The sequence below is a fragment of the Cygnus atratus genome, chromosome 1, assembly GCF_013377495.2.
Source record: "Cygnus atratus isolate AKBS03 ecotype Queensland, Australia chromosome 1, CAtr_DNAZoo_HiC_assembly, whole genome shotgun sequence".
In the NCBI taxonomy this organism is placed as follows: Eukaryota; Metazoa; Chordata; class Aves; order Anseriformes; family Anatidae; genus Cygnus; species Cygnus atratus.
The window spans coordinates 183299246-183323070 of record NC_066362.1 but is presented as its reverse complement, the minus strand read 5'-3'; the positions used below and the strand labels follow the sequence as shown (position 1 = coordinate 183323070).

General features: G+C 44.9%; 1 protein-coding gene across 2 annotated transcripts in view; it reads right to left on the bottom strand.

Annotated features, from left to right (window-relative positions):
• Positions 1 to 230: 230 nt before the first annotated feature.
• SMAD9 (SMAD family member 9) overlaps positions 231 to 23825 on the bottom strand; it is a 36803-nt gene continuing 13208 nt past the window's right edge. The window contains exons 2-7 of one of the 2 annotated variants that reach the window (XM_035542871.1): positions 22022 to 22630; positions 15480 to 15737; positions 12511 to 12648; positions 10501 to 10722; positions 5813 to 6069; positions 231 to 1111 (exon numbers count right to left, since the gene is read on the bottom strand). In XM_035542871.1, coding sequence (XP_035398764.1) covers positions 968 to 1111; positions 5813 to 6069; positions 10501 to 10722; positions 12511 to 12648; positions 15480 to 15737; positions 22022 to 22433 — 1431 coding nt within the window. In that variant the 5' untranslated portion in view covers positions 22434 to 22630 and the 3' untranslated portion in view covers positions 231 to 967. The remainder of the gene's footprint in view (positions 1112 to 5812; positions 6070 to 10500; positions 10723 to 12510; positions 12649 to 15479; positions 15738 to 22021; positions 22631 to 23825) is intronic. The other variant, XM_035542872.2, reaches the window with a different exon arrangement.

Below are 23825 nucleotides of genomic sequence, written 5' to 3'. Positions count from 1 at the left end.
GAATCACAGTTCAAGTCCCTTTTAGACGTACCCTTGATATCAGCACAGTAGTCTAACTACAGTTAGTCCTAACTTTAAAACAAACTACATCAATACTGTATAATGGATAGGATTCAGTTTACATGCCGGATACATATGCAAGTATGTATGTACTTTGCAAAAAAAGTACTGGAAGTTAATTAGATTTTAAACTTCTAGGCATATATTTCAAATTCTCTTTTTTTTTTCTTAGGAGCTTGTTGCTTTTCAGTGCAGCAGTACCATACACTACTGTGTTAAGAGTATCAGACTACTCAGGTGTGTCCAGAATGCTCTGATAAGGCTCCAGAGCTGAAGGCATCCCGAGGGCTCTCTCCTCCTGCCAAATCCTAGGGGAGACAGGGGTCTCAGCTCCTCAGAGGATCTGCTGTCCCATCGCGCTTTGCCATAGGGAGACAGACTGGAATTGCTGTTTAGTCCTTCAATTCACTGGAAAAAAGTCATCTCTACGCATAAGTCCTGTGCACCACTTAAGGTCCTCTTTTAGACCTGAAATTAGGATGTACAATGGATATAAATGGTGCCGAGATCTGACTTTGGTTGCCTGCAGAGGGGTGAATTTCACCTACTAGGAACAGCTACAGCCAGGTTTCTGAATCCACGTGGAAGTGATGAGAATTCGCACCGTTTACTGGCGTGGCTGGGGAATGAAGATGCTCACAGAAACTGCTCGACACTTTTGCAGGAATTTGGCTTATTTTGTACTAGAGAACAGATATGCTATACCTGAATTTCTAAACTTATTGTACTGGCATCAGAGTAACTAGAAACCACAAAACATATCATGAAAAAAAAAATAGGAGAGTAGACTATGTATAGGAATATTTACATCTACATACATCTACATATAGAAGCTTCTGTTCACCGGAAATCCTATAAGCCACTGCCTGCAATAGCATCCATCCTAAGGGACTTCTAGAGATGATTCCTAAGAGACTGAGGAGATGGGGTTATGAGGTGAGCCCATCTGTGTCAGCACCTTATCCAGCCATTGCAATGGTCCATGCAGGTGGATCTCAATCCAGCAGGGCGTGCTTGTAACATCTTGGCGGTGATACTCTGCTCCCCAGCCCTACAAAAGCATCAAAGGGCCAAAAAGTGAGACTTAAAAAAAAATACAACATTAAATCACAAATCCAATGCTGTCGGTCTAGGACAACTGCAGGTAGCCCATCACCCAAGTCACCAGGATATAATGCTTTGTCCTAGGGATAATTTTCTCTGAAAACTTTGCCTCTCTAAGGTTATTACCATCAGTTCTCAGGAACTTTATACTATTGAATTAGAAGTGCTTCGCGACACCTGCAGGTGCTGAGACCAACTGGCAGGAACTGGCCTGGTTCTGAGCTCGGGTGCCTGCAGACAGCCTGTAGGGAATGGCCCCTGCTGCTGGCACTCCAGAGACGTGCCACGCAAGTCTGCCAGGCTGCTGTCTGGCACAGACAAAACGCAGACCAGGCCCTGTCATAACACTTTAGCAGGAACTGGTAATGATCCCGGGCACTGCCTCATTTATCAGCAGAGATGCATCCCACTAGTCTGAGACTCTCAAAGTTCTAGGTATTTGTCTAAGCCTTTGGAAGCTTCCAGAAAGGTTCGCCCTATCTCCTTTACCTTAAACTTAACTCATGTATCGGCATTTTCCATAGGTTTTCTATCCTTGAACATGTCGGGAATTCCTGGCTGTCTGCTGTGGGAAATCCTGCAGTAATTTCTCCAGCTCCTTCTGGGAGATAAGGGACATGGAGCTCCTGTCAGAAGGTGGGCATGGGGTGCTAGCAGGGAGCAAAAAGAACCAGAAGTCCCCACCTCAAGTGGGCACAGTGTCTGCTTGGTAAGAAGGCAGCCACTCTGCCAGGGTTTTGGCTAGATAGATCGATTTTAGCCACCTGTGTAAATTCCCTGAACAGTGTGAGGGCGTCAACAAAGTGCCGTGGGACTTGACCAGCCAGATGTTTTTATCAGCACAGAACTACAGAAAAGATGTCATAATGCTCAGCACCTGACCCAGCAGTTCCTGCTCTCCTCTCTTCAGCCCAATACCAAAGCTCTGGAGACACGACGCTTGTGCACAGTAATTTCACACAAACCTGAGCGATCCAAGGAAGAGCCCGAGGTCTCACAGCTAACTGCTGGCCTCCCTTACAAAACAGAGCTCAGATCTCCACAGGGCAATCCGCAAAATGCAGTCCCACTGCAGGATGAGGCTCTATAGTTGTGGGCCACTGATCAGGGAAGCTGAACCCTACAGTTATGCTAGTCAGGGGGGGGTGATATTTTTGTCATAAGAAAGGGACATGGAGGTACATTAACACCTACGTTTACCAAAGGTACCTAAATTGTAGAGTGCTGAACAACTCAAACTACTGAGGATGCTAGGAGCCAGTTCTCTAGACACCCACGTGCAAAACTAGGACCAACACCAAAACAAGATGCCATAATAAGTGGTCTGGATAAAATTCATTTGTGCTTAATGGAGAAAAGGGGCAGAGAGCAGAAAATGAAGACATGGACCCACCAAAGCCCAATGAGTACTTTTAATCAGGGAGCATTTTTCTGCCCTGCAGAACATTTATCAGGCTAGAAAGGGCCTGTTTTCATAGGCAACTCAGATTAATGTTCTGAAAATGTTTGCAAAAAATGCCACTCTTTGAGTGTTGTCAGGCTTCTGACTTTGTTAAGAGTCTTAAATCCTCAGCTGCAGGGAAAAAACATGGCCAGAAGGGCAAGTGTCAGAGGAGTTGATGCATCTCCCTCGACGAACAGGACGGAAAATCTGTAGGGATAGGAATTACAGGTTGCAAATGCAACCTGCCTGATTGTGAGGAGTCTGGCAGTCCGTGTAGGTGGCCGGGCATCTCCCTCTGCTGGCAGCTCCCAAACACTTCCAGTCCCCTTCCCCAGCCCTGCTGCCTGTGGTGCCATCCCCGGCTGGGACCGGAGCTGCCAGAGGGTGAAATGCCCGGGGGCAGGGCTCCCTGTGCTCCCCCAGATCACAGCAGATCACAGCAGATCACACAGGCTCCCCAGGTGCAGGGAGCCTCCTTCAGCCCCAGGGCTGACGTGAACCCAGAGGTGGAGCTCCCCTAAGATGGGAATAAAATGAGAACAGCCTGCAAAGTTGTGTTGTTGTTTTGCACGGAGGATGGGAAGAGGATGACGATACCCACAGGGGGAGTCTAGAAGTGAGCTTTTCACCATGGGGCAATCAGCTGAGGAAGCCTGCTGCTCCTGCCAGCCCTTCCCACCTTGCATGGGCAAAAGCCAGAGTCCAGCCACGTCCCGAAGCACTAAGCTGCCTTGCACTGGGCTGCACTGAGCTGCCTTGCACTGGGAAACATTACCAAGCCTTGCTGGGTCAGCCCCCCGGCCCCAAAACCTGGAGGAATGTGGGAAGGAGGGCACTGGCTTCAGTCCTTCGCTTGGTGAAGGTCTCCGTCTCTCTGGTTTGTGCTTCAGCTGTCTCACCTGTGGAGAAGGGACAACAGCCAACCTGGTTTTGCTAGGTTTATCAGGAGGGCTGTGTGGATGGAAATTGTTACCTGCTCTCGCTGATGATACATTCACAAGTGCCTGAGGGCTGAGCTCCTCCCAGCTGCTCCATGAGCACACCAGGGGTAGCAGAGAGGACAGGAGCCTCACTTCCCTGTCCCATGTCCTGCCTCCAGAGAGTGATACAGTCCTGGTAAGTTTCTCACGACTTGGTCCCTGCCCAGCCCTGCCTCCCAGCTGGTAGCTCGGGCACTGGTGGTGTAGGGCTGAGCCCTTCGGCTCAGCTTGCCCAGCAGCACCTCGACACAAATCTGGGGAGAAGCCACAGGACTGCCCTGCACCTAGGGTCTCGTGGTGTGTGGCATTTCCTGGGGTTTGACATACAATATGCTCCTCTGCCCACGGCATACCCATTGCCCAAGAGTGTTTCTGTCCCTGAACTAAACACACCAGGGCTCACACCTTGGGAGAGAAATAATTTGAGAAAACTGAATACAGGAAAGGGTTTTTTTACAGGCCAGGAAGAGTCTGGGTGACATTTGCATAGCCATTTTCCAAAGGTCATGGGAAAAGGTTTAAAATAACTCCTTGCACTGGTCTTCTGGTGCCTGAGGCACTATAGTGGCTGCTATTGTTTCAACAAAGCAAGGTGATAATACAGCAGCAGTGTTATTTAGTGCATCAGTGCCACCACTTCTGCTGCCATGCTGGGCTTGGAGGCAGATAACACATCAAAGAGACTGCCCCTGAGTTGCTGAGATAATGAAGATATTGCATAACTGGCTACACTGCCTTTACAAACAACATGCCCATTCACGTCTTCCATTAAAGAAAATGTTGTTTGTTGGGTTTCTTGCTTTCCTTTTTTTTTTTTTTCCCCTAATGCTTGCGTGTGAACAAGATGTCAGTTCCTTCCCAAGAACAAAGCAAGAGTGTGGTCACAAGCACGGAGATTTTGGCTTGGACTCTTGGGAGAACTTACAGGGCACCTTAATGCTCTTAGAGAGTTAAGCTGATGGGTCCCCAACGATGGCTGGAAAGAGTCAGGGCCAGAAAGCTCCCTGGGACTCTACTCATCTGCTTTGCAGAATACAGGGGGACTGGGCTTTAGCCTCAAGCAGTTTTGTAGTATCTTAGACGTGAATTCAATCAGCTCGATTCAGTCATTTGTATAAAACCAAACCTGCAAGACGAACGGACACACTCAAGCCACTTCTTATGGTATCTAACAGGGCCGACTTGCTTCTAATGGTGCAACTTCCCTAGGTTGCAGGCTGAACATTGCTGCCAGCTCTTCCCAGCACCACTATGGGAAGTCCTAGCCTAGCACATCTGTAAACAGTCTTGAAATACTCACCATTCTCTGGGGTTTAGATGCCACAACAGGCACCCAAGTAAATCTTAAGTGCTAAAAGGGCTCAAGAGATCTCATTCTACTTAGAGGACCATTCAGAGACTTAAGAAACTCCCACAGAGGCTGATATGTTGCACACAGAGAAGTCAGATTGCAAAATTCAGATTTCAAAGACACTAATGTCTTCTCTTATGGAAACAGTAATGGCTTTGGTGGCTCCCTTCTAAATAACAGGGGGAGGTCAGTTGTTCTTTTGGGTTTTGTATTCTGCTTGCAACAAGTCCTTCTGGTAGTGAGGCTGGTGATCAGGAATTAAGACAACATGTAGCCAGGGATCAGAGAGGTGGCAAACAATGACAATTCCCAACAAGCTCAGTGGGAGATGAAGGAGGAGCTAGTGTTTCTTGACTATATATATATATATATACAGTTATATATACATATACATATGTATACAGTTCTATATATACAACTTTATAGTAACAGTGAGTCTGCAAATTGGTCTGGAGACATAAGGACATTTTTTTCAGATCTGTGGCTCTACCAAGCTCCATTGCAAAGCAGTAACAATGGGACAAATCACAACTGCCTAAGATACATGCTACATTTACACGCTGCTGAGTCCATCTAAGCTGAGCTCCTTATGCAATCGGTGGGGGAACACCACCGTTCAGTCTCTGCTTGTTTTCCACATAAGCCTATGGAAATTTTATTTTTGGAGTCTATGAAGTTTCAAGGTATTGATTTTAACCACCTACAAGACAAGTTTAAGGCAAAATTAGAAAACAGGCAGTCTGGAATGCAATTTGCAGCTTGGGTGCATATTCCTATTCGGGAAAGATTTGATAGGGTCTAGTTTTGCACTACAGCTAGCAAGTGATGGGATTGTCCTTTTTAGAAAGGCAAGAGAAAACAAAAAAGCCTTACTTTAACAAAGCTCATTCGAATCGTACACATCTTGGTCAGCTCATATACCACTTCAAAGCCATGGTTGACTGATTGGGCAAGCAGCTGGGCGAAGAGTTGGTTGTTGAAGATCTTAAGGCTGCAGCCGCTGGGGATCTTGCAGACAGTGGCTGGGTGGAAGCCATGCTGATAGTTACAATTGCGGCTCTGCACAAAAATACTGCTGTCACTGACACATTCAGCATAAACTTCCCCGCCGACATAGTAAAGATGAACACCTCGAAAAAGAAAACAAGACAGGTATTATTCCTCCATTGTTCACAATACGTTATATCAGTAATTTAGTTTGTTTCTATGATTTTTTTAACTATTTCACTGGTGTGGACATACAAGCCCAGTATCATCCCAGGCACTCAGTGCCTACACCATGGCTTTTAAAAGACAGTAAACGTTGTGTATATCCATGTATCTGTGCAATGGACCCATCAGCACTAAGAGGAAATTGTCAAAAATATTATTTCAAGGTACTGGTATAGGAAAAAAAAATCTTAGTATATTTTGCTTTGTTTCTCAGTTAATATTGGCTTACTTCTTTAACCCAACAGCACGGACCTTTATGATACACACACGCACATACGTATACACACACAAAATGTCAAACATATGTCAGCCATATACAAAGCACGGATCAGATCTGTCAGAGAACTGACAAGTCTGTTACGCATTACACATCCAAATCTATTTGGTCTGAGCACAGGCACGCTGACCAAGACCCACTTCGTTGCACGCTATGTACTACTACCGGATCCTATCTCATGCAGCTCAAACACAGCATGGTGTGCACTTAAAAACACCTTTTCTGAATTTTATCCACCACATCAGAACCACATATTTACATTTGCATGTCCCTGACTTACTCACTAGATCTTTCCTGTTCAAAGCAACCTTTAGCAAGAAACGGACTGATTTCCTGGTGGATTTCTCAGTGCCTGAGTGCCTTACCAACACAAACTCCCAAACTTTTACCATGCCTTGGGGAAATGAAGATGGAAGCACTTCTATCCATTCAAGGACTCCGGTCCCCCCCCTTGGATGTCTGCTTGCATGAAAATAGGCATCAAACAAGGGGAGAACTTTTCTTAGCCCAATTTGACAACCTTAAAGTTAGAGATCCGGTGTAAGCTAATTGTGTAGATGCCTTCCTTAGCTGATAGATGATAAGAAGAACCACAACTTGTTGATTCACTCCATCCACCACAGAAAGTAGGTTCACAGCCAGCTCAGACTGATGGAAGTCTGTGCTGGTGCTGAAAAGGCTCGCTCTCCCTCTGTTCCTGTTGCTTCTTCCCACACCTGCTTTCATGCCGGCAGCAAAGCTTGGGGACTGAGCAGCCACCCAAGTCAGGGAACTGAACCCAATGAAAACTAACTTAAAAACAAACAAAAGGAAACAACAAAGATTTATTTGCAGTGAGATCTTCTTCAGTGCCCGCACAGCCATGGGGACCCAGACTGCTTAAATGTGAGCATGAAACCACACCCTGAAGGGGACCGAGTCATCCTGTGAAAACAAGATGAATGCCTCCCATGTCCTAGAGTGGTAGAAGAACACAGTCCTTTCTTCTCATAAAAACCACCACTAAAAATAATAAAATCCTCCCTACTCCCAGGTATGGCATTCAAACTCTAACATATAAATGTACACATTCAAAGCCTCAGTGGACTGTCTGCAAAGCTAGTGATAACTATGCTTTTTAATAATTCAGACAATTTTCTTCATTCCTGTTGTCTTTCATACAAAAAGACTGGTTACATGTTCCCAGCCTCTGTTCCTGATTCTGTGGTCATGACAGCAAGGGGCAGCAGCACACCCTGAAAACAAAAACAGCCTCTGAAGAGAAGTGGGAAAGGCTTGGGGAAAAGCAGGTTGAGTGGGAAAGGGATCTGGGAAAAATATGCTCTCCCATAGACTTCCAGAGTGACTCAGACAGGAACCCTAGTCTGTCTTCAAGCCATCACTTGACTTTTACTTCTATGCACCCACGAGATCTCAAATTAGATGTGAGTGACAGGGAGGTGTGGCTCGCAGCACAAGCTCCTATTGCACTGAGAACACAGGCGAGACTACAACTCCATTAGGCCAGTCACCAGCTCCAGTCCAACTGCGCCAGGTATTACGGGGAGGTGCACTCTGCGGCTGCTATTACGTGACCTGTGGCTCCTTTCCTTTCTGTGGACGGGGGATGAAAGTGAAGGTCATTAGATACTAAAAACACAAAGGTTCTAGCTGACCCTGATGGAGTCCATGTAACTTCCTGAAATAAACAGCGAGAGCAAAGGGTAAGGAGAGAAGAACAAGGACATAAACGTTCGCCACATCTCAAATCTTCAGGTGTGACTCTTGATTTAGGGTGATTGCACTTCTAGGTGCAAAGCTTTAAAGGCTGGATTTTCAGAATATATTGAGTACCCAACTTCCAAAAAAGAAAAAAGAAAAAAATAATGTTTTCAAAGGCATCACCCAAACTGCAAACTGCAATAACAAAAACACAAAAGTAACTTCTGAAAGCAGAGGCTATAATTTTCTTTTTCCTTGTGGACTTTTAAAAAGCATTAAATACAGCAGCACTGAAATGTCAGTGTGCATTTCCATTCTTCTGATATTCATTCACTAGAGACAAGCACCCTGAAGGAAGGCATCCAGCTGAATGAGTATTTGTAGAAGGCCAAATCAAGGGTCCATATGTTTTAGCAGGATTTCATTGCTCTCTGCAGAAAGAGGAGGTTCGGCAGTCTCCAAGCATCCACATCTTTTTGCCACTCTGATCAGAAGTCCCCTTTTTGTCCTTGAAGTCTGATTGCTGAAACAGGTCCAATTGCTAGTAGATGTTGCATTGTGTTCTGGATTGTTTTTAGCTTTGATGTGGTATTTCCAGGAAACCGTTTCACGCTGATACACTAGATGACAATTCAATCGCATATCCTTATCCTACTGAACTAATCTTGTTTACTCACTCTTTTTTCTCCCCTGTTAACATGTGACAATTGTATCCATTTCAGTAGCTTTCATCTGTCCAGCATGCCTTTGAACTCCAGGCTTTTGGAGCTGCTCTGTGCTCTTCTGCAGGCCTGTACTGGTGCCACTTCTGTTCCACTTGAACATGGTTTTTTTAGGATTTGCATAAACAGGGAAGAGCATTAAAATTAAGGATCTCAGATATACTAAGCTTCTCTCTGGGCAGCCTGCTCCCTTCCCTTGGGCAGATTCCTAGCGTAAGACTTAAAAGGACTTTTAATCAATGAAGACACATCTTCACATTTGAAAGGATGAGGACCATTAGCATTTACCTCATATTCTTCCTGTTCTATCTCTTCCTCTTTTGGGGCAGAAATTCACAGGATGTAACATCCTCAAATGACAGCTTTGACCGGGATCTTTTGTCGTTCTTCTTTTAGGGCCGGGCTCAGCTTTGATCTACACCCCTTTGACAGCTTATGCTGATAGAGAAGCTTTGCCTTGTTTTCTGAGTAAGTTAGAACTAGACGTGCAACTCATTTCCACTGCTCACATCACAACAAACTACTATGTGACACTTGTCCTAGACACATCACACTAGCTTCACACAGCACATTTCCAGCACAGGTCCTTCCTTTCCTTCTGGAGCAAAGTGCAAGAGCTAAGCACAACGTCTCCTGCACCAGCCTTCAGGTTCACTGGTGTCTGTTAAAACTATGTCACATTTGTCTCAGACCTTCCTCGTACACAGTCATTCAACACTAGACTATCAAGAGCCAATTAAAATACTGCTCCAGGCCTGGGAAATGAGGTGAGGTTGACAAGATAATAGGAGTGGAACAATTAGAGTTAATTAGCCCAGTAGGGAATCCATTCCCAGGCAGCTACTGGTGAGAGGCTGGGCTGGCAAGATAATGAGTCTAGACTGGATATACCAGAACAGGCAAAGCTTCATCTGCACAGAGAAGTGGCCAACACAGGGCTTCTGACTCACCGCCGCAAACAACAATAAATTCTGGGTGAATATCAGGCCCTACACAGCCCTAGCGAGCTGGGGTGGAGTGTGTGGATCCATGTGTATCCAGGTGAGGTCTCATCCTACATGCCACCAGTAGCTTATGAGCCGGTGTGCACAAGATGTGCACACACCAGAAGAGGAGCACAGAAGAACTGCTGGAGGCAGAATCCACAACTTGGCTTTTCTAGTGAGAAGTTGATGAGGAAAGGAATCAGGTTGGACTGATTTTCTTAAGTTGCTACGGGGAAAAAGCTACAAAGGCAACTCTTGTAGAGTTCTTCAGCTAAATAGCTCAACTGCTAAGTGTTTCATCTCCCTTTGTTATTTGGTGGTAGGAGAACCAGCCCTGAGGCACCAACAATTATCCTTTTAGTGGCATTTCAATGGCAATATTCCCAGTTGCCAGAAGCTCTAATAAATAAAATGAAAATACATACTGCTAAATTAGAACATACAACTATAAACAACATTTTTCTCTTTGCTGGCCAAGTAAATAGCTTTTGTAAGGAGCTACTCTGCTGATTGTTATCCAGTCACAAAAGAATCAGCTGCTTTTCTTCTATTTCAGAAGTAATCTCAGCTTTGGTTTTAAGACAAACACAGCCAGATTTGTTAATGAAATGTATAGCTCTTTCAAGCTCTGAATACTCCCAAGGAGAAGGGATTTCCTCTTACCTTTTCCTATGTGTCTCCTGGTGTTTTCTATAGTAGAATTGCGGTTTACGTTTGAGAGCAGTCCCAGGCAGAACCTGTTTTTGTTATTTGAGGGATCTGTAAATCCATCTATAAGGATACTTCGAGAGGAAGCCTGGAAAGTCTCCCCTACCCTGTTGTTGAGTTCATAGTATGCAACTGAGCACCAGTGTTGGGGTTCCTCATAGCAAACAGGCCGAAAATCTGTAGGAAACAAAATTAATCAGCCGCTCAGCTCTCAGTAATATTTTTTTAAGCAATCATTCTCTGTTTCTTTTCCCTTCCCCCCCCCCTTTCATCCTCCCAGCTCTTCCTCTAAACAGTCACTTATATCAGGCTTTATCTCAACAGCAGCTTCTGTTTCTTCTTAATTTTATGATTGAAGCTCCAAATGTGAAAAGGGCTGGTATACCAGCTTAACCCTAAGCCTCTGAGAAGTCCCACTTGTTCTTAAAAGTGATAACTCTAATGCATTAAATTAAGCACATGCTGACATTCCTTGCTGAACTGGGACCCAATCTCTACACTGAAAATAGTAAGGGATACATCTGTTCTGCACACCAGCAGCAGCTAGGGATGACAGATGGGCTCAAAGCAAGTCAAAACTGAGCCAAGCCTTCAGTCTCGTACCAAACGCTGAAGTTCAGAAGTAATCAATCACTCCCCCCCAAATTTTTTGCGTGCTTTGAGGCTTTCTGCTTCCATGTGGGACTGTAAGTGGAAATGTCATCAAGGTCATTTCTTTCGGATCTAAACCCTGCCCAGGTTTTCTAACTCAGAGACGAAGACTCAATACCGTAACACAATCTCTGAGCCTCATTCGTCCTGCAGGAATTAGTGGGAAACTTTATCCTGCCTGCCTCCCACAGGCATGTGAGACCTCTTGCCCCCAGAGCACCTTTGTGCTCAACCTCTAATAAAATTCCAACTAAGATTCACTATGGCAGTGATCAGAGATGGCAAATTACGGTAAGGAGATTAAAATCTCGACAATTTACTTTAAAATATTGGTGTCTGATAACTAGTAATTATCCAGCCGTTCTGTGTACTCATCTGTTATTAACACTACCATCCTCAACTTGCTTCTCCTCTGGTTCTCTGATACATACGTGTTACTTCATGTTTCAGAAGCCTGGCATTACTTGTTTAATGTGCTTGTGTGTGCACAGAGTTCAGTCCATATGCTGTAAAGGACATTTGTTTAGGACTACAATATACTGGACTACAAGGACAATGGTGATTTTTCTTTTGCAGCAGGAGGGAGCCAGAGGAAAACACAGCAAAGGAACTCAACTCCCCCATGCTGCTCTGCACCAGTGGCCTTTGAAGGGTGGAGGAGCAGCATCACCTGCCTTACTAGTCTGGAGGTAGCAGAGAACATACTGGAGAGGTCACTAAGTTGCTTTGAGAGGGGGGAGGAATATCCCAGTCCCTTCTACTCTAACCAGCCATGCACTTCCCCACTACAGAATTTTTTATATGAGGACATAGAGTTTGGCCTTCTGTAAAAATCTCTTTGTACTTCACTAGAATATCTCCTTTTCCATTCTAGCCAGTCAGTAACGTAACATTAACACAAAGATGGTAGTAAGAAAGCTCCCAAATGTAAGACTAAAGTACATGAAAACCAGAACTAAAGGTGATAAAGAAAGTTTAGATACTGATAGCGCTCTTTTGTGTTGTATTGCCTCTCCATCCTTGATTTGATATCGTTGTCTTTACACTGTAGATAACAGTGTTTGCCTTCATTAACAACTTTCTGATTGTAGTAATCCATGGACGCAAGCAAGGTCTAAACTCCATAACTCTGCACATAAGTCACTGAATTCTTAGATCATCCTATTCTGCTAGCTAATGGACATGTCTAGTACATAGCCTTACCCTCAAAACTGTCTGAAACCTAATATTACAGATCATTGAACCTTCTAGTTCAAATAATATTTTTTTTGCTTAACAATTTTTCTTTGAAGAATAGTACAAATAGTTATTTACTTTCAGTTTCTCCATCGGCAGATTTACCTCCATTGGGCAAAGACAGCACTAGTTGGCTTTCAGATATTGCATCCATTGACCGCCCATTTAAGTTTCCTGGAGTTTCTCTTGCATGGTAAGGTGGGGGCGGAGTTTCCACTGTTAGAAAGAAGGAAAGAAAGAAAAGAAAGAAAAGACAGCGAAATCAATACCTTGGTCAATTCTCCCCAGCATTTCCTGGTGGATACTTACCACTTCTTCAGCACTGTTTAGCTAGAAAAGGTTCAAAACAAAGCCCTGATCTGAACCTGATCTCAGTATCCAAATTAAGACCAAAACATATTCAGGAAGAATGGTGAGGGAGGGCAGTTGTGTTGGACTTGGTACACTTGAAAGAAGGAGGCACAGTCACAACAGTGCCTCAGGCCCAGAGCACTGTCCTGCCAAGTCCTCTGGTAACGCAAGTTGTTACACTAAGAAAGTAAAGCAGTTTGATCCTTCAGTTCCAGACTTCTCTCCTAAATGTAAAATCCTTGCAGAGGATGATTTAAGAGCAGAAGCTAACTGTAATTGCTCCTCTGGGAGAAAGCTCGCTTTCTTCACAGACTATAAAGAAGGCCTATGGAAAGCCTTCTAAAGTGAGAGTTGGCAAAACTCCCTCCAGATTTGTCCTTTTCACCTCTGTCCCAGAAGGGAAATACAGCCCTCTTCTGATTTGTTCAGTCTCCCATCAAAGCGCAATGGAAATGAAGAAAAAATGTGGAGGAAAAGTACCAACTCACAACCTGCCCAGACCCTGCTTTGTTTCCTTTATGGCACAGTAAGCTGGAAAATGGAAGGCAGCTCTCTGTAGTGGGGATTCTCAAGAAAGGCAGGAGGCTTTAGGAAGCCAAACAAAAAGTGACTTATTTTTCATATCATAAAACACCAATGTTCACTACATAAACTCTGTAAGTATGAAGTGAACAGAAACTCAATGGGCCTATGCGCACGTTACAGTGATACATGAGCCTGCAGGGCTAAGGGTATCTTTAAGAGAAGTCCAGGGTTTAACCCAGTTCCAGGCTGAAATTTCCTCTTGTGTATGGCGTCTAGTGGCTGGCCCTCGAAACACAGCAACTTCACCCAGCGTGGATGTATGTGGACTGTCTCATAGGATAACCATTGAAACTTCTTAATACATATTGCATGGGAATGTTATTAATTGTATTTAAGCAGCGTTCATGATTTAGGAATTTCATCCACAATATGATATTCCTAACATACAGAGGGCATAACCCTCCCACAGAAAATGCAGCAAGCTGGGACAATAAAACAAAATCAAGAAACTGTGGAAGATAATACAAGTTACAGAAAGAAATAATGTGGTTATCCACATATTTTGATGTCTATGCCTAAGATAGTCACTATGAACTTTACTCACTAAAGAAAAATGGGTACTTCCAGACATGGTGCATCTCAGCTATGTTAGACATGCACCCTAAGATGAAATTAATCTTGTTCTAGGAGTGCCTATTTTTCTCTGTTGACTACAGAGAGCATATAAACAATTGCATCAGATGCAGAAATTTGCATTGTTGACATCTATATTTGGTGTCATCCATCCCACTCAAGGTTCTTGATCTAGTCCTAGTTTGCCTTACATAGCTCATCCCTGATCGTTACACAGGCAAATTATGTTTATCAGCATTCACTGTGCTGTGACATACTGAAGCTCAGGTTGAGCTACTTACATTTTTAAGTAGCTTTGCTAGGTCCCAAGTTCAGTTAAATCACACGAGTCAGAGTCATTATGTACTTTGCAATGGTCCTGATTTACCTGTCAGAACCAGCTCCATTAAATCCAGCTCGGTTACAGAGAGGTGAAAGAAAAAGATGGGAGAAGTCAAACAAGTCCTACTACTCGCTAAAGTGTTTGGATGTTGCTAAGTATGAGTTAATCTAAACTACAGATCTAGAGAAGAAATGAACAGAAATCCATTGAGTGTACCGGGAAGGGAAAAATGTTGAAAGTGTCCGGCTTAAAAGGAAGTTAAAATACTACAAATACCTTGTGAAAATAAACATCTTTCTTGCACTTAAAATAAAAACAGACATATCATTAAGGACATGAATTTAAATGCTTTGTAGTTGATGCTTTAAAACATTACTCTACAAGGTTCTGACCTGAATTCATCCTTGTGAAAAAGCTGAGATCGCTGAAACTATTTCAGAGTTACGACAAAGTGCAAAAGTGAATTTCAACCATGCTTTGATATTAAAGTTAGCTTTCAGCTGTGTTGTGTGACACCTTCTTTGTATATTTAACAGTAAAAGAATTGTTAGATTTTTGGTGATTAGAGCAGTACCAAGTAAGGAGTTCACAACACAAACAACCTGAGTGACTTAACCCTGCTGAATTTGGAACTGTGGAGTTAATGAAACACGTTTCAAAGTCATGGGTATTTGCCTGGTAGCTTCACCAAGTGTTGGACCAGATTATTAAACACCTTAACTTCCTGAAGTTTGCAGTCAGTGGGATCATCATATATTAAAAATAATTGCTGTGTATCGATTTCCCCATTTTATTCTGTCTCTCTTGTTGGAGTTTCTAAAGGTCCCTATCCTGACCTCCTTCATTAAAGGTGCCTGACTCAGGTGTTGCAAATGCTCTCTTCCATGGATTGAAGCTTGGATGGGCAGCTCTGGACAGAAGGATGGCCCGGCACACCTGCTCCTCTCTTGAACTTTTCCCTTACAGTAAACATGAAAGTTCATTCAGGCACTGCTAGGAGTGGAATGACTACAGCTCTTAGTTCCTTGAGCCTCCATCAGAAGGAGGGAGACAATACTAAGAGACAGTCCCAAGAAATCCCACTCCAAATCCATCCTGTCCAACATTTCAATCTGTAGCTACAGTCTGGAGGGAGCACAAAGAACTGGCTCCTGATCCCAGGCCCTGGCAAAAGCCTCAACAGCCTCTGTTGGGATGTCTGAGAGCTCATTCTTACCTGTGAGCTGATAGGGACTTCCTGGTCCAGAAGAGCTTCCTGGTGAGTTGGGGTAGCTGATGCTGTTGGGTGACTGGGAGAACATGTGGCTGGGTGATGATGGAAAAGGGGTGCACGGAGGATGCTGGAAAGAATCGGGGTAGGTGGCATTGTGTGGCATCAGAGGCTCGCTGTGCAGAGAAGTATTACGAAACTTGGCAAGGAGGCTGAGGTGAGGGTTAAACTCGCTGTGTCTTGGAACGAGTACAGGAGGTAGGACTGAAAATAAAAACAAGAACAGAAAAAAATCAGTTTAAACTGCACTCTTGAGAGTAACTCTCTTTGTAAGTCAAAAAGAGCCATATTCCATGCTACCCAAATATTGCTGTCTATATACAAGTCATTGAACAGCAACGAACCTGCCCAAAAACATGAATCAAAACATTATTTTGGACTTTTTATTCCAGATCTGTAGCCAGTTTCCACATTTCCATGTGAAAAATATGGACTCATTCCTGACTTAAGCAAGGTACCATAAATTTCACATGTACAGCATGTGCACACAACCCTCTTACAGAAATGCAACACGCACATTTCTCCCTCTCAAAATTATTTTCCTTCCTGAAGGGATGACAGTATCAGGGGGTTGCTAAATATTATAATCAGATTTTGCCAAAATCAGAGCCAAGTTTAATATCGATTAATAGTGCTCTGCAATACACAGCATTATTTTACCACCAGATTGGAAAAAAAAAAAAAAAAAAAAGCACAGACCAGAATCTGGAGACTAGATTTTAAAAGGTTTTCAGGTACTTGAAAATGCTGCCAGCCAGACAGTGGGATCTTTAAAATGAAATGTAAATGGCAATTGAAATATTGCAGTAATATTAATCTACCTCTTGCAATATCGTTAGAAAAGATCTAGCAGGAGGAGACAAATGTCAATGATTGATAATTGGGACGTGAAAAATGCAGGTCAGAAAACTGAAAGCCAAATTCATCTGTGTAAAAATTGGTCTAATAGAAGAAACCATCTCTCCTCACTAAGTCTCTTCACTTGGATCTTACACTGTTTGTGCTGTAACATTATTGCTGCATTGTGAAAGCCAATCAGGAGATCAGGAGCAAGAGCAGAACTGGAGCCAAAACACTTTTGCAAACCCTACTAGGTGACCTACCTACAAGATGTAGCCCTGAGGCTGGAACACAAAGAAGCTTGCTAAATATTTCTGCACATGGGAGTTCAGCTTTGGGCTTTAACTGGGTCCTTCTGTAGTCCTTGCAGGAGGGGGTAATAGCACCTATAACCTATAACGTGCACTTCATGTACCACGAGACTTCTCTTTTAGTCACTCGCTCATTCAGCACCTAATTGCCTTTGTTAAGGCCTTAAACACAGGTAGGGGGAATGAATCCCCAAGACCTAAAAGCAAGAAAAGAAGATAAGGAGGCAATTTGGGTTACTGTGACAAGGATGAATTGTCCCAACAACAGGAACAATCCTGCAGGCTTCTATTGATTGACCTGGTGTCGAGTTCCTCTGGCCTAAAACCCAGCATCACGTAATCTTTCAGTCCATCCTTACCAGCTTATGGAAACAAACAGCAACGGGCACCCTTGGTTATAAATGCTGACACAAATATATTGTTTGAACGTGTTTAAACATATTGTTTGGGCCCAAAAGCTCCATCTAGGTAAGGCCGATTCTTTTTAGGTAGGTTAGCTAGCACCTTTAATTACAGCGAACTCTCGTTTATCCAGTGTAATGAAAGAGCGGAATAATTGCTATAAAGCAAACAGAGATAATGCAAAACATGTGCATGAGAAGAGGCTGCAGGAACACCCTCCTTGGGAGATGAGCACCCACTGCTTGCTGGGAGAGCTGGGGCTGTTTCGGCAGGAGGAGCCGTGCCTGGTCCCAGCAGCAGCTCAGAACCCTGCTCAGGGCACCACGCTGATGCTGGGCCAGGGCTAAGCCACGCTCCTGCCCAGCCACGGGCATGTGCCATTTGAGAATTTGCCTGTCACCTGTGAAGTGAAGCACTAAAAACATATACAAAACTGGAGCAATGACAGAGGTTCACTATAGAAGTTAACTTCTTACCTGCCTGGCAACACAGGCGCTGGGATTCCTGTTCAGAGACTATGTGTAGCCCCTTCTCTGGCCCCAAATTTTTCTAATTAGCTTCTGGCCAGCACAGGGATGTTTTTCTGGAGCCTGCTTTCTTCCCTTCAGCCTCTGGCATGCCTACCTGTGGGACAAATGTTTTGTTGCCACCCTCTAAAGTCCTATTTCTGTTTCTTCACCTCTTCTGTAGCTTTTTGGATTTCCTCAGACTTCCCAGGTGGGATTCAAATAGGAGTTCACATCTGAGATGTGTTACCCAGTCCCCCATGAACGTGTTTACGGCCAGCAGAGAGAAACTCCTTTAGTACTCAGTTCCTCTGCTCTATACGGGGACAAGGGCAGCGCCACCACTGCAGGTGTGCCTTTGGTCAGCTAAATCCCTGCCATCCCTTGCTGCTGTGAGCAGCTCCGGGCTGTGAGCTGCTGCTTCTGGAGTTTCCCCTTGCTGCTCCACGACACTGGTGCGATGCCTGCCAGGTTCCCTGCTGCCTGGCCAGCTTGGACCAGCAGCCCTGGCAAACAGGGAACTCCGGTGATGCCTTCGCACCCAGCAGAGGTGCTGAGCAGTGCTGGCACCTCCACATGGGTACCGCTGCTGGGGAAGCAGCTTTCCCCAGCCCTGTGAGAACTCGGAGCAGCTCCTTTTCTAAATGAGGGCTGAGAATCGAGATGTGTGAACAGCACTTGCCAGGGAAAGCCATTGACTCGCCCTGAGTGAGTCAGCAAGAGGAATTTTCAGGCCTTGAACTCATTCCCAGCTCTGACCAGGGCACTCTTCATTTCTGCTCCGCTGTACAGTTTTTGCGACCTCACTCAATCTTTCCACTGACTGCTCTGTGGCTGCCTAGAGGGCTGAGGCCTCTGTGGTGGTGAGGAATTCCGAGATTTTTTTGTTTGTTTGTGGCTTAAAAAAAAAAACCCCTGAGGGCCTTGTCCTCCTTGTTCTTTTGGGAACGGAGGTCGCTCTCCAGGGCTCAACCATTCTGAAGGAACTGTGACCAGAGGCATGAGACTGAGTGACTGAGTGCATCAGGGCCAGCCTGTCCTCCTAAGTTACCTGCATTTTGCCACTCAGCGGGGTCTTTTTCTTCTACCTGCTATTAAGAGCCAGGATCCTTCCTTCTGTGCATCCCTAAGTGTTCAAAGACCACAAAATCACCTTAGAATGGTTTGGGTTGGAGTTGACATTAAAGACCACCCCGTTCCAACCCCCTGCCATGGGCAGGGGCACCTCCCACCAGACCAGGCTGCCCAAAGCCGCATCCAGCCTGGCCTTGAACACCTCCAGGGATGGGGCATCCACAGCTTCTCTGGGCAAAGAGAATCTTTTGACAACCTTTGTTCAACTGAAGGCAAACAGAGACATGTCCCAAGTCCTGCCACCACTGCCTTTCCTGCTCTAGGTTCTCTCCTGTTCTCCTCAGCTGCAACAATTCTTGCTAGAAACCTGGCTCTGACTGTAGTTATTGAGCCTGTGACCTCAGGTGCTCGCAAACTGTCTGCCTCACTATTTAATTCCAGGTACCACATCTGCGCTCTTTCTGACACATCAGCCCATCTCTGCAGAGTCCACTACCTTCCGAGGCCCATCCTCTGGTGAGACCCACTTGTTCCACCTGTTTGCTATGCCCAGGACCATTCACAAACGTCAGACACATGGCCAATAGTAAGATCATCAGGTGGTCTTCTAACTGGGAAGATACCAGACTGCAGACCTACAGGGGGCTGATGAAAGCAGTCCGTTGGTCTAAGTTCACGTAGGCTCCTGCTGTCTACTGCCACAATGCACATGAATGATCTCATATAAAAATAAGGTGAGTGTTTAGATGGCTTTATGTTTTTCCAGAACTGCAGCTTCTACTGAAAATGAAACATTCAGACTTCTGACAAGCTCTTCAAGGGGGAATCAGAGTCTAACCATCACGTCTATCTCCTTTAGGCTAGGTGGCCTAACCCCTACCTGCACTGTGCTGTTGCACAAATAGAGGAAATCTTTTTTGTTTCTTTTCTAGACAGCACCTGTGGTCAGCAGACCTGCAAGGAGGACATCCACTTGAGAACGCCTGCAGCAGCAACGAAAGTCACACAGCCTGTGCAGCACTGGTCAGCACAGACCGTGATGTGGCTGGGCAGCCTGAGGACACATGCTCTGGTAATAGGGGTGTAGGGATCTGTCAGGGCATTAGAAAAGGGACGAGGCCCTTCCATCTTGGACACGACTCACTCATTCTGGATAAAAGGTAACGAACCTGGCCACAGAGGGGCTGACTTGGCAAGGCAGACTACAGTGATCAAAGGGAGCACCAAAAGGACAGACACTGGTATGGAAATAATGTTGGCTACTGGATTGTAAATAAATGTGCTGCTGAATAGTTTCATGGGTAGATCCCTTAACTCGCTGGGATGAGGTTCAGAGAATCCCACATAAGCCTAAGATCACCAACAGCCTACATGTAGAAGATTTCCTGTAGGAAAAAATAGGACTGTTTAAACAGATTGATCGCTCCCAGCCTTTTTTTGTGGTAATCTCACTGCTTCGACTTCCCCACCAAGCTCATTTCTTCTCTTCCCTCATCCCTCCATTTGCAGCACTGCTTTCTGAGTGGCCTGGAGCTGCGTTACTGCCACTGGCAGTGCTGTAAGCTGTTTCTCTTTCCCCTCCAAAACAAGGTGGTCACATCAAAGGTGCCCAAAAGTGTCTCGTGTGGGTCAGGCTGTGCCGGGGAGCATGCTGGCATTTCAGCAATACTCAGGCCTGCAGCCCGGCCATGTTCCATTTACTAGTACAGACACAGCCAGTCTGTTCCACCGGCTAAATGGTAGGGACATATTCACAGCTGAAACCTTCTGAGTTTCAGCCTTGGAAGCCCTTTAGCAGCTGCTGGGTCATCCCAGCACTGTTTCTTGTCGGTGAGCACTGACCAGATCAGAAGACGGGGGTTTAAAACATTCCCGTGCAGAGCTGTCAGCCACGGCGCTGAGGAGACTCCATTAGCTACGCTGGAGTTACACCAGAAGAAATGAGAAGGCACTAGAGACTGCAGCTTTCAAGGAGAAAGATACACAACATGGGATATTTTATGAGCATCTTTTCTTAGTTTCTTGAAGAGTTTACGTTAGCAAGGCAGAAGATCAGCTCTTTCCACTGAAAACTGTTGACAACGTGCACCACTCCCTGCAGCTGTAAAATTTTAGTCGTGACAATGTTTACAGCAGCTCAGATACAACTTCAAAATGACAGCTCTGCTGCAGTGGGTGGACTATCAGGAAGGGGAACAGCCCCTGTTTAACAAATGTTAACAAATGTCTCTCCCTTATTTCATCTGTGTGAAAAGAAACATCCCACAGTTCACTTATCTGATCCTAATGTCACCTCAGAGTAAAGTTCATGCCAGACAAAGAGTAATCACAGAATAATAAGTATACACTTACCAACCGTATCCATTAGTAAATTGAATTACTGCGATTTTTTGGCAGCAAGGGAGAGCTAGGTTAGACATTAGAAATCATTTTGAATTGCAAGGAGAGCAAAGCAATAGATTCTTCTGCCTGGGGAGGTTGTGGAGCCTCTATCGCATGGGATTTTCAGAGCTAATTAGAAAAACATCTGTCAGGAATGTACCTGGCAATTAGCTTTGTCTTGGGAGTAGGGGGAGAGGGGAAAAGGTTGACTGCTCGAGATCTCTACCAGCCCTGCTTTCTAAGATCCCTGCAGAAGTCAGCAGTGAACACTACAATTTTGTAACAGCTGTCTCATTGACACAAAGCCCAACTAAATGACCCTTCAGTGAGGTCAGAAGTTTTCAACACTGACCAAGTCTAGTCTAAACGGGACCATCAGTGGAAAAAAAAATCAAAGTTTTATGAGAACTTGGGGGATTTATTCCACATAAACTACCCACTGAGGTCATTAAATCCCACTGAAGGCATACCATCAGGCATTTTAAGAGGAGTCAACTGAGCTGGTTTCACATCCATGGCAAAACAAGCCATCTTACTGCAACTCTAATCTATACAGAGAGAGCTATACATTTTTCCTGTGGATCAATGAGACAATTTTTGGTTTTCAGACAAGGTAGTAAGACCAGGCTGGTGCCTAGCCTTCATGCCCATGGGCACAGCAGTGACCCCGGTCTATTGGGAGAGGATTAGAGGATGGCCAGCACCCATGTCCACAAAAGGAACCTCCCTTTCAGCACCCTGGACAAGATCCGTCGGGGGTCCAAGGACACGCAGATCCCTGCCAGGAGCTCCTCACCGCAGGTGGCCATGACTGCGATGCCCCTGGGCCGGGAAAGAGCCAGGGTCCTTCACCATCAAACAGAGTCCGCCTCTTCAGATCTCAAAGGAGGACTCGTTAGGATGCACTGGGTACAGACCTGCCAGTACAAGAGCTAATGGAGAGATGTGAATCATTTGGAGGTGATATAATTACCTGGGGTTTCCACCCGCCGGTAATGGTAGGGGTTAATGCACACTTCTTTCTGTTTGGAGCCAAATGGGAACTCGCAACATTCCAGTGGTTTCAATTCATGGTGAGACTGTAAATCAGGCCAGCGCCACACTCTGCAGTATATGACATGGGGCAGCCCCTTGCGGTGAGACACCTGCAGCCGCCCATCCAAGGAACGTGGGATCGTGACACATTTACTGGGCTGACCCGGGCAGCTTAGAGCCCTTTCCAGTTCTTCCATGGCACCCTTTTTCTTCTTTAATTTCTTCACCAAGGAATCAACAGCTTTTTCTGCCCACTTTTCCTCTTCATCTCCTTGTTTCCAGCCCAGCAGCCTTTTCACTGCGGGGCTGGTGAAGGAGAACAAGGAACTGATAGGGGTGCTGGAGTGCATAAGAAGCAGAGATCACACACCAGTGTCAACGGAAGCACGAATCACTCTCCTGCCTTGCAAGGCCTGCAGAGTTTTTACAATATTGTGATGGACGCTTCCTTCCAAGAGAGGATTTTGTAGTCTCAGGTGCTGGTTACAAGTAGTCCGACAGGGTGGGTCTCAGAACTTTCCGAACATCAAGAAACTGCTGATGAAGCCTGGAATAACAACACAACACAGAGTTAAGCTTCACACACTCCTTTCATTGTTCCTTCAACAGAATATTTTGAAAGAGAAATGATTCAAAATCTGCATTTAATTTTCAATCATTTTCTGCTTTTTTGTTTGTTTGTTCTGCTTTTGTTTGGTTTTGCTTATTTTGGGTCCAAGTCTCTCCTCCCCACTATCCTCCACACTCATTTTAGAGCTGTGCCTCAGAAAGTGTCCAGTCACTTTCATTTGTAGTTAGAGTTTAATGCAATAGGCAAATTGTTGCAGATTGGGGGTGTATTTATTGTGAAAGAAAATGTAGCTTTTTTTTTCTGTGCTGGTAGCTGTAGGTTCAGCTCATGCATCTTCTACAGAATTAAATCTGTAATATCAGATTGTATGGGAGCAACGAGTAGAATATTTTTCTGTATTCAACTCCTTCTCTGCCCCTCCAATCTCACCCTGCTTGTCAAGAGCTGTACAATATTAACTGTGAAATTCTTTTAAAATTCAACTACTCCCAGATTTCATTTAGTGCCTTTGAAAGATCTATCACTATTCTCTAAGCTTATTTACATTGTCTCACTTTGCAAGAGAAAACCTTGTTTGCCCAGCCAGTCTGTTTGGCTGTCTCCAATAATTCAAAGTTTTTTGGATGAAAATCACAGGCTTTTGGACACAGACTGTACTGGATGGATCCTGGGTTGTTTCTACTAGGAGCTGCTACTCTGACAAAGTCCAACAGAAAGAGTTTAGTTCTTGAGGGCTTTTCGTTGTTTTTATTTTACTTTTTTTTTTTCTCCTTTTCTTAATGTAGCTGGAGCCAGTCTAATTTTAGCTGAAAATGACATATTTCCACTGACTGGAACTCTGAGGAAAAACGTCCTTGTATGTCAAGCTATTTACTGCTTTAAATATAGTTCACGGACCCCCTGTGCATACCAAGTCCAAAGGACTGCACAAAGCACTTGAAACGGGAGATGGAGGCAGCTGCTAAGTGGATGCATCCAGAGCAGCAGCTCCGTGGGAAGAGCAGGTCCTTCTCACCCCCATGCAGCCACCGAGGAGACAGAGAGATGCTGCCTGGTGGTGGCAGCAGCAGGGCTTCCCAAACCGCGTTATTCTGCGGTGTTCATAAATTCACAGCTGTTAGAAGAGTTCAAAGGGCGCTTGGGGACACTGGTCAGGAGGCCAGTCCCAAAG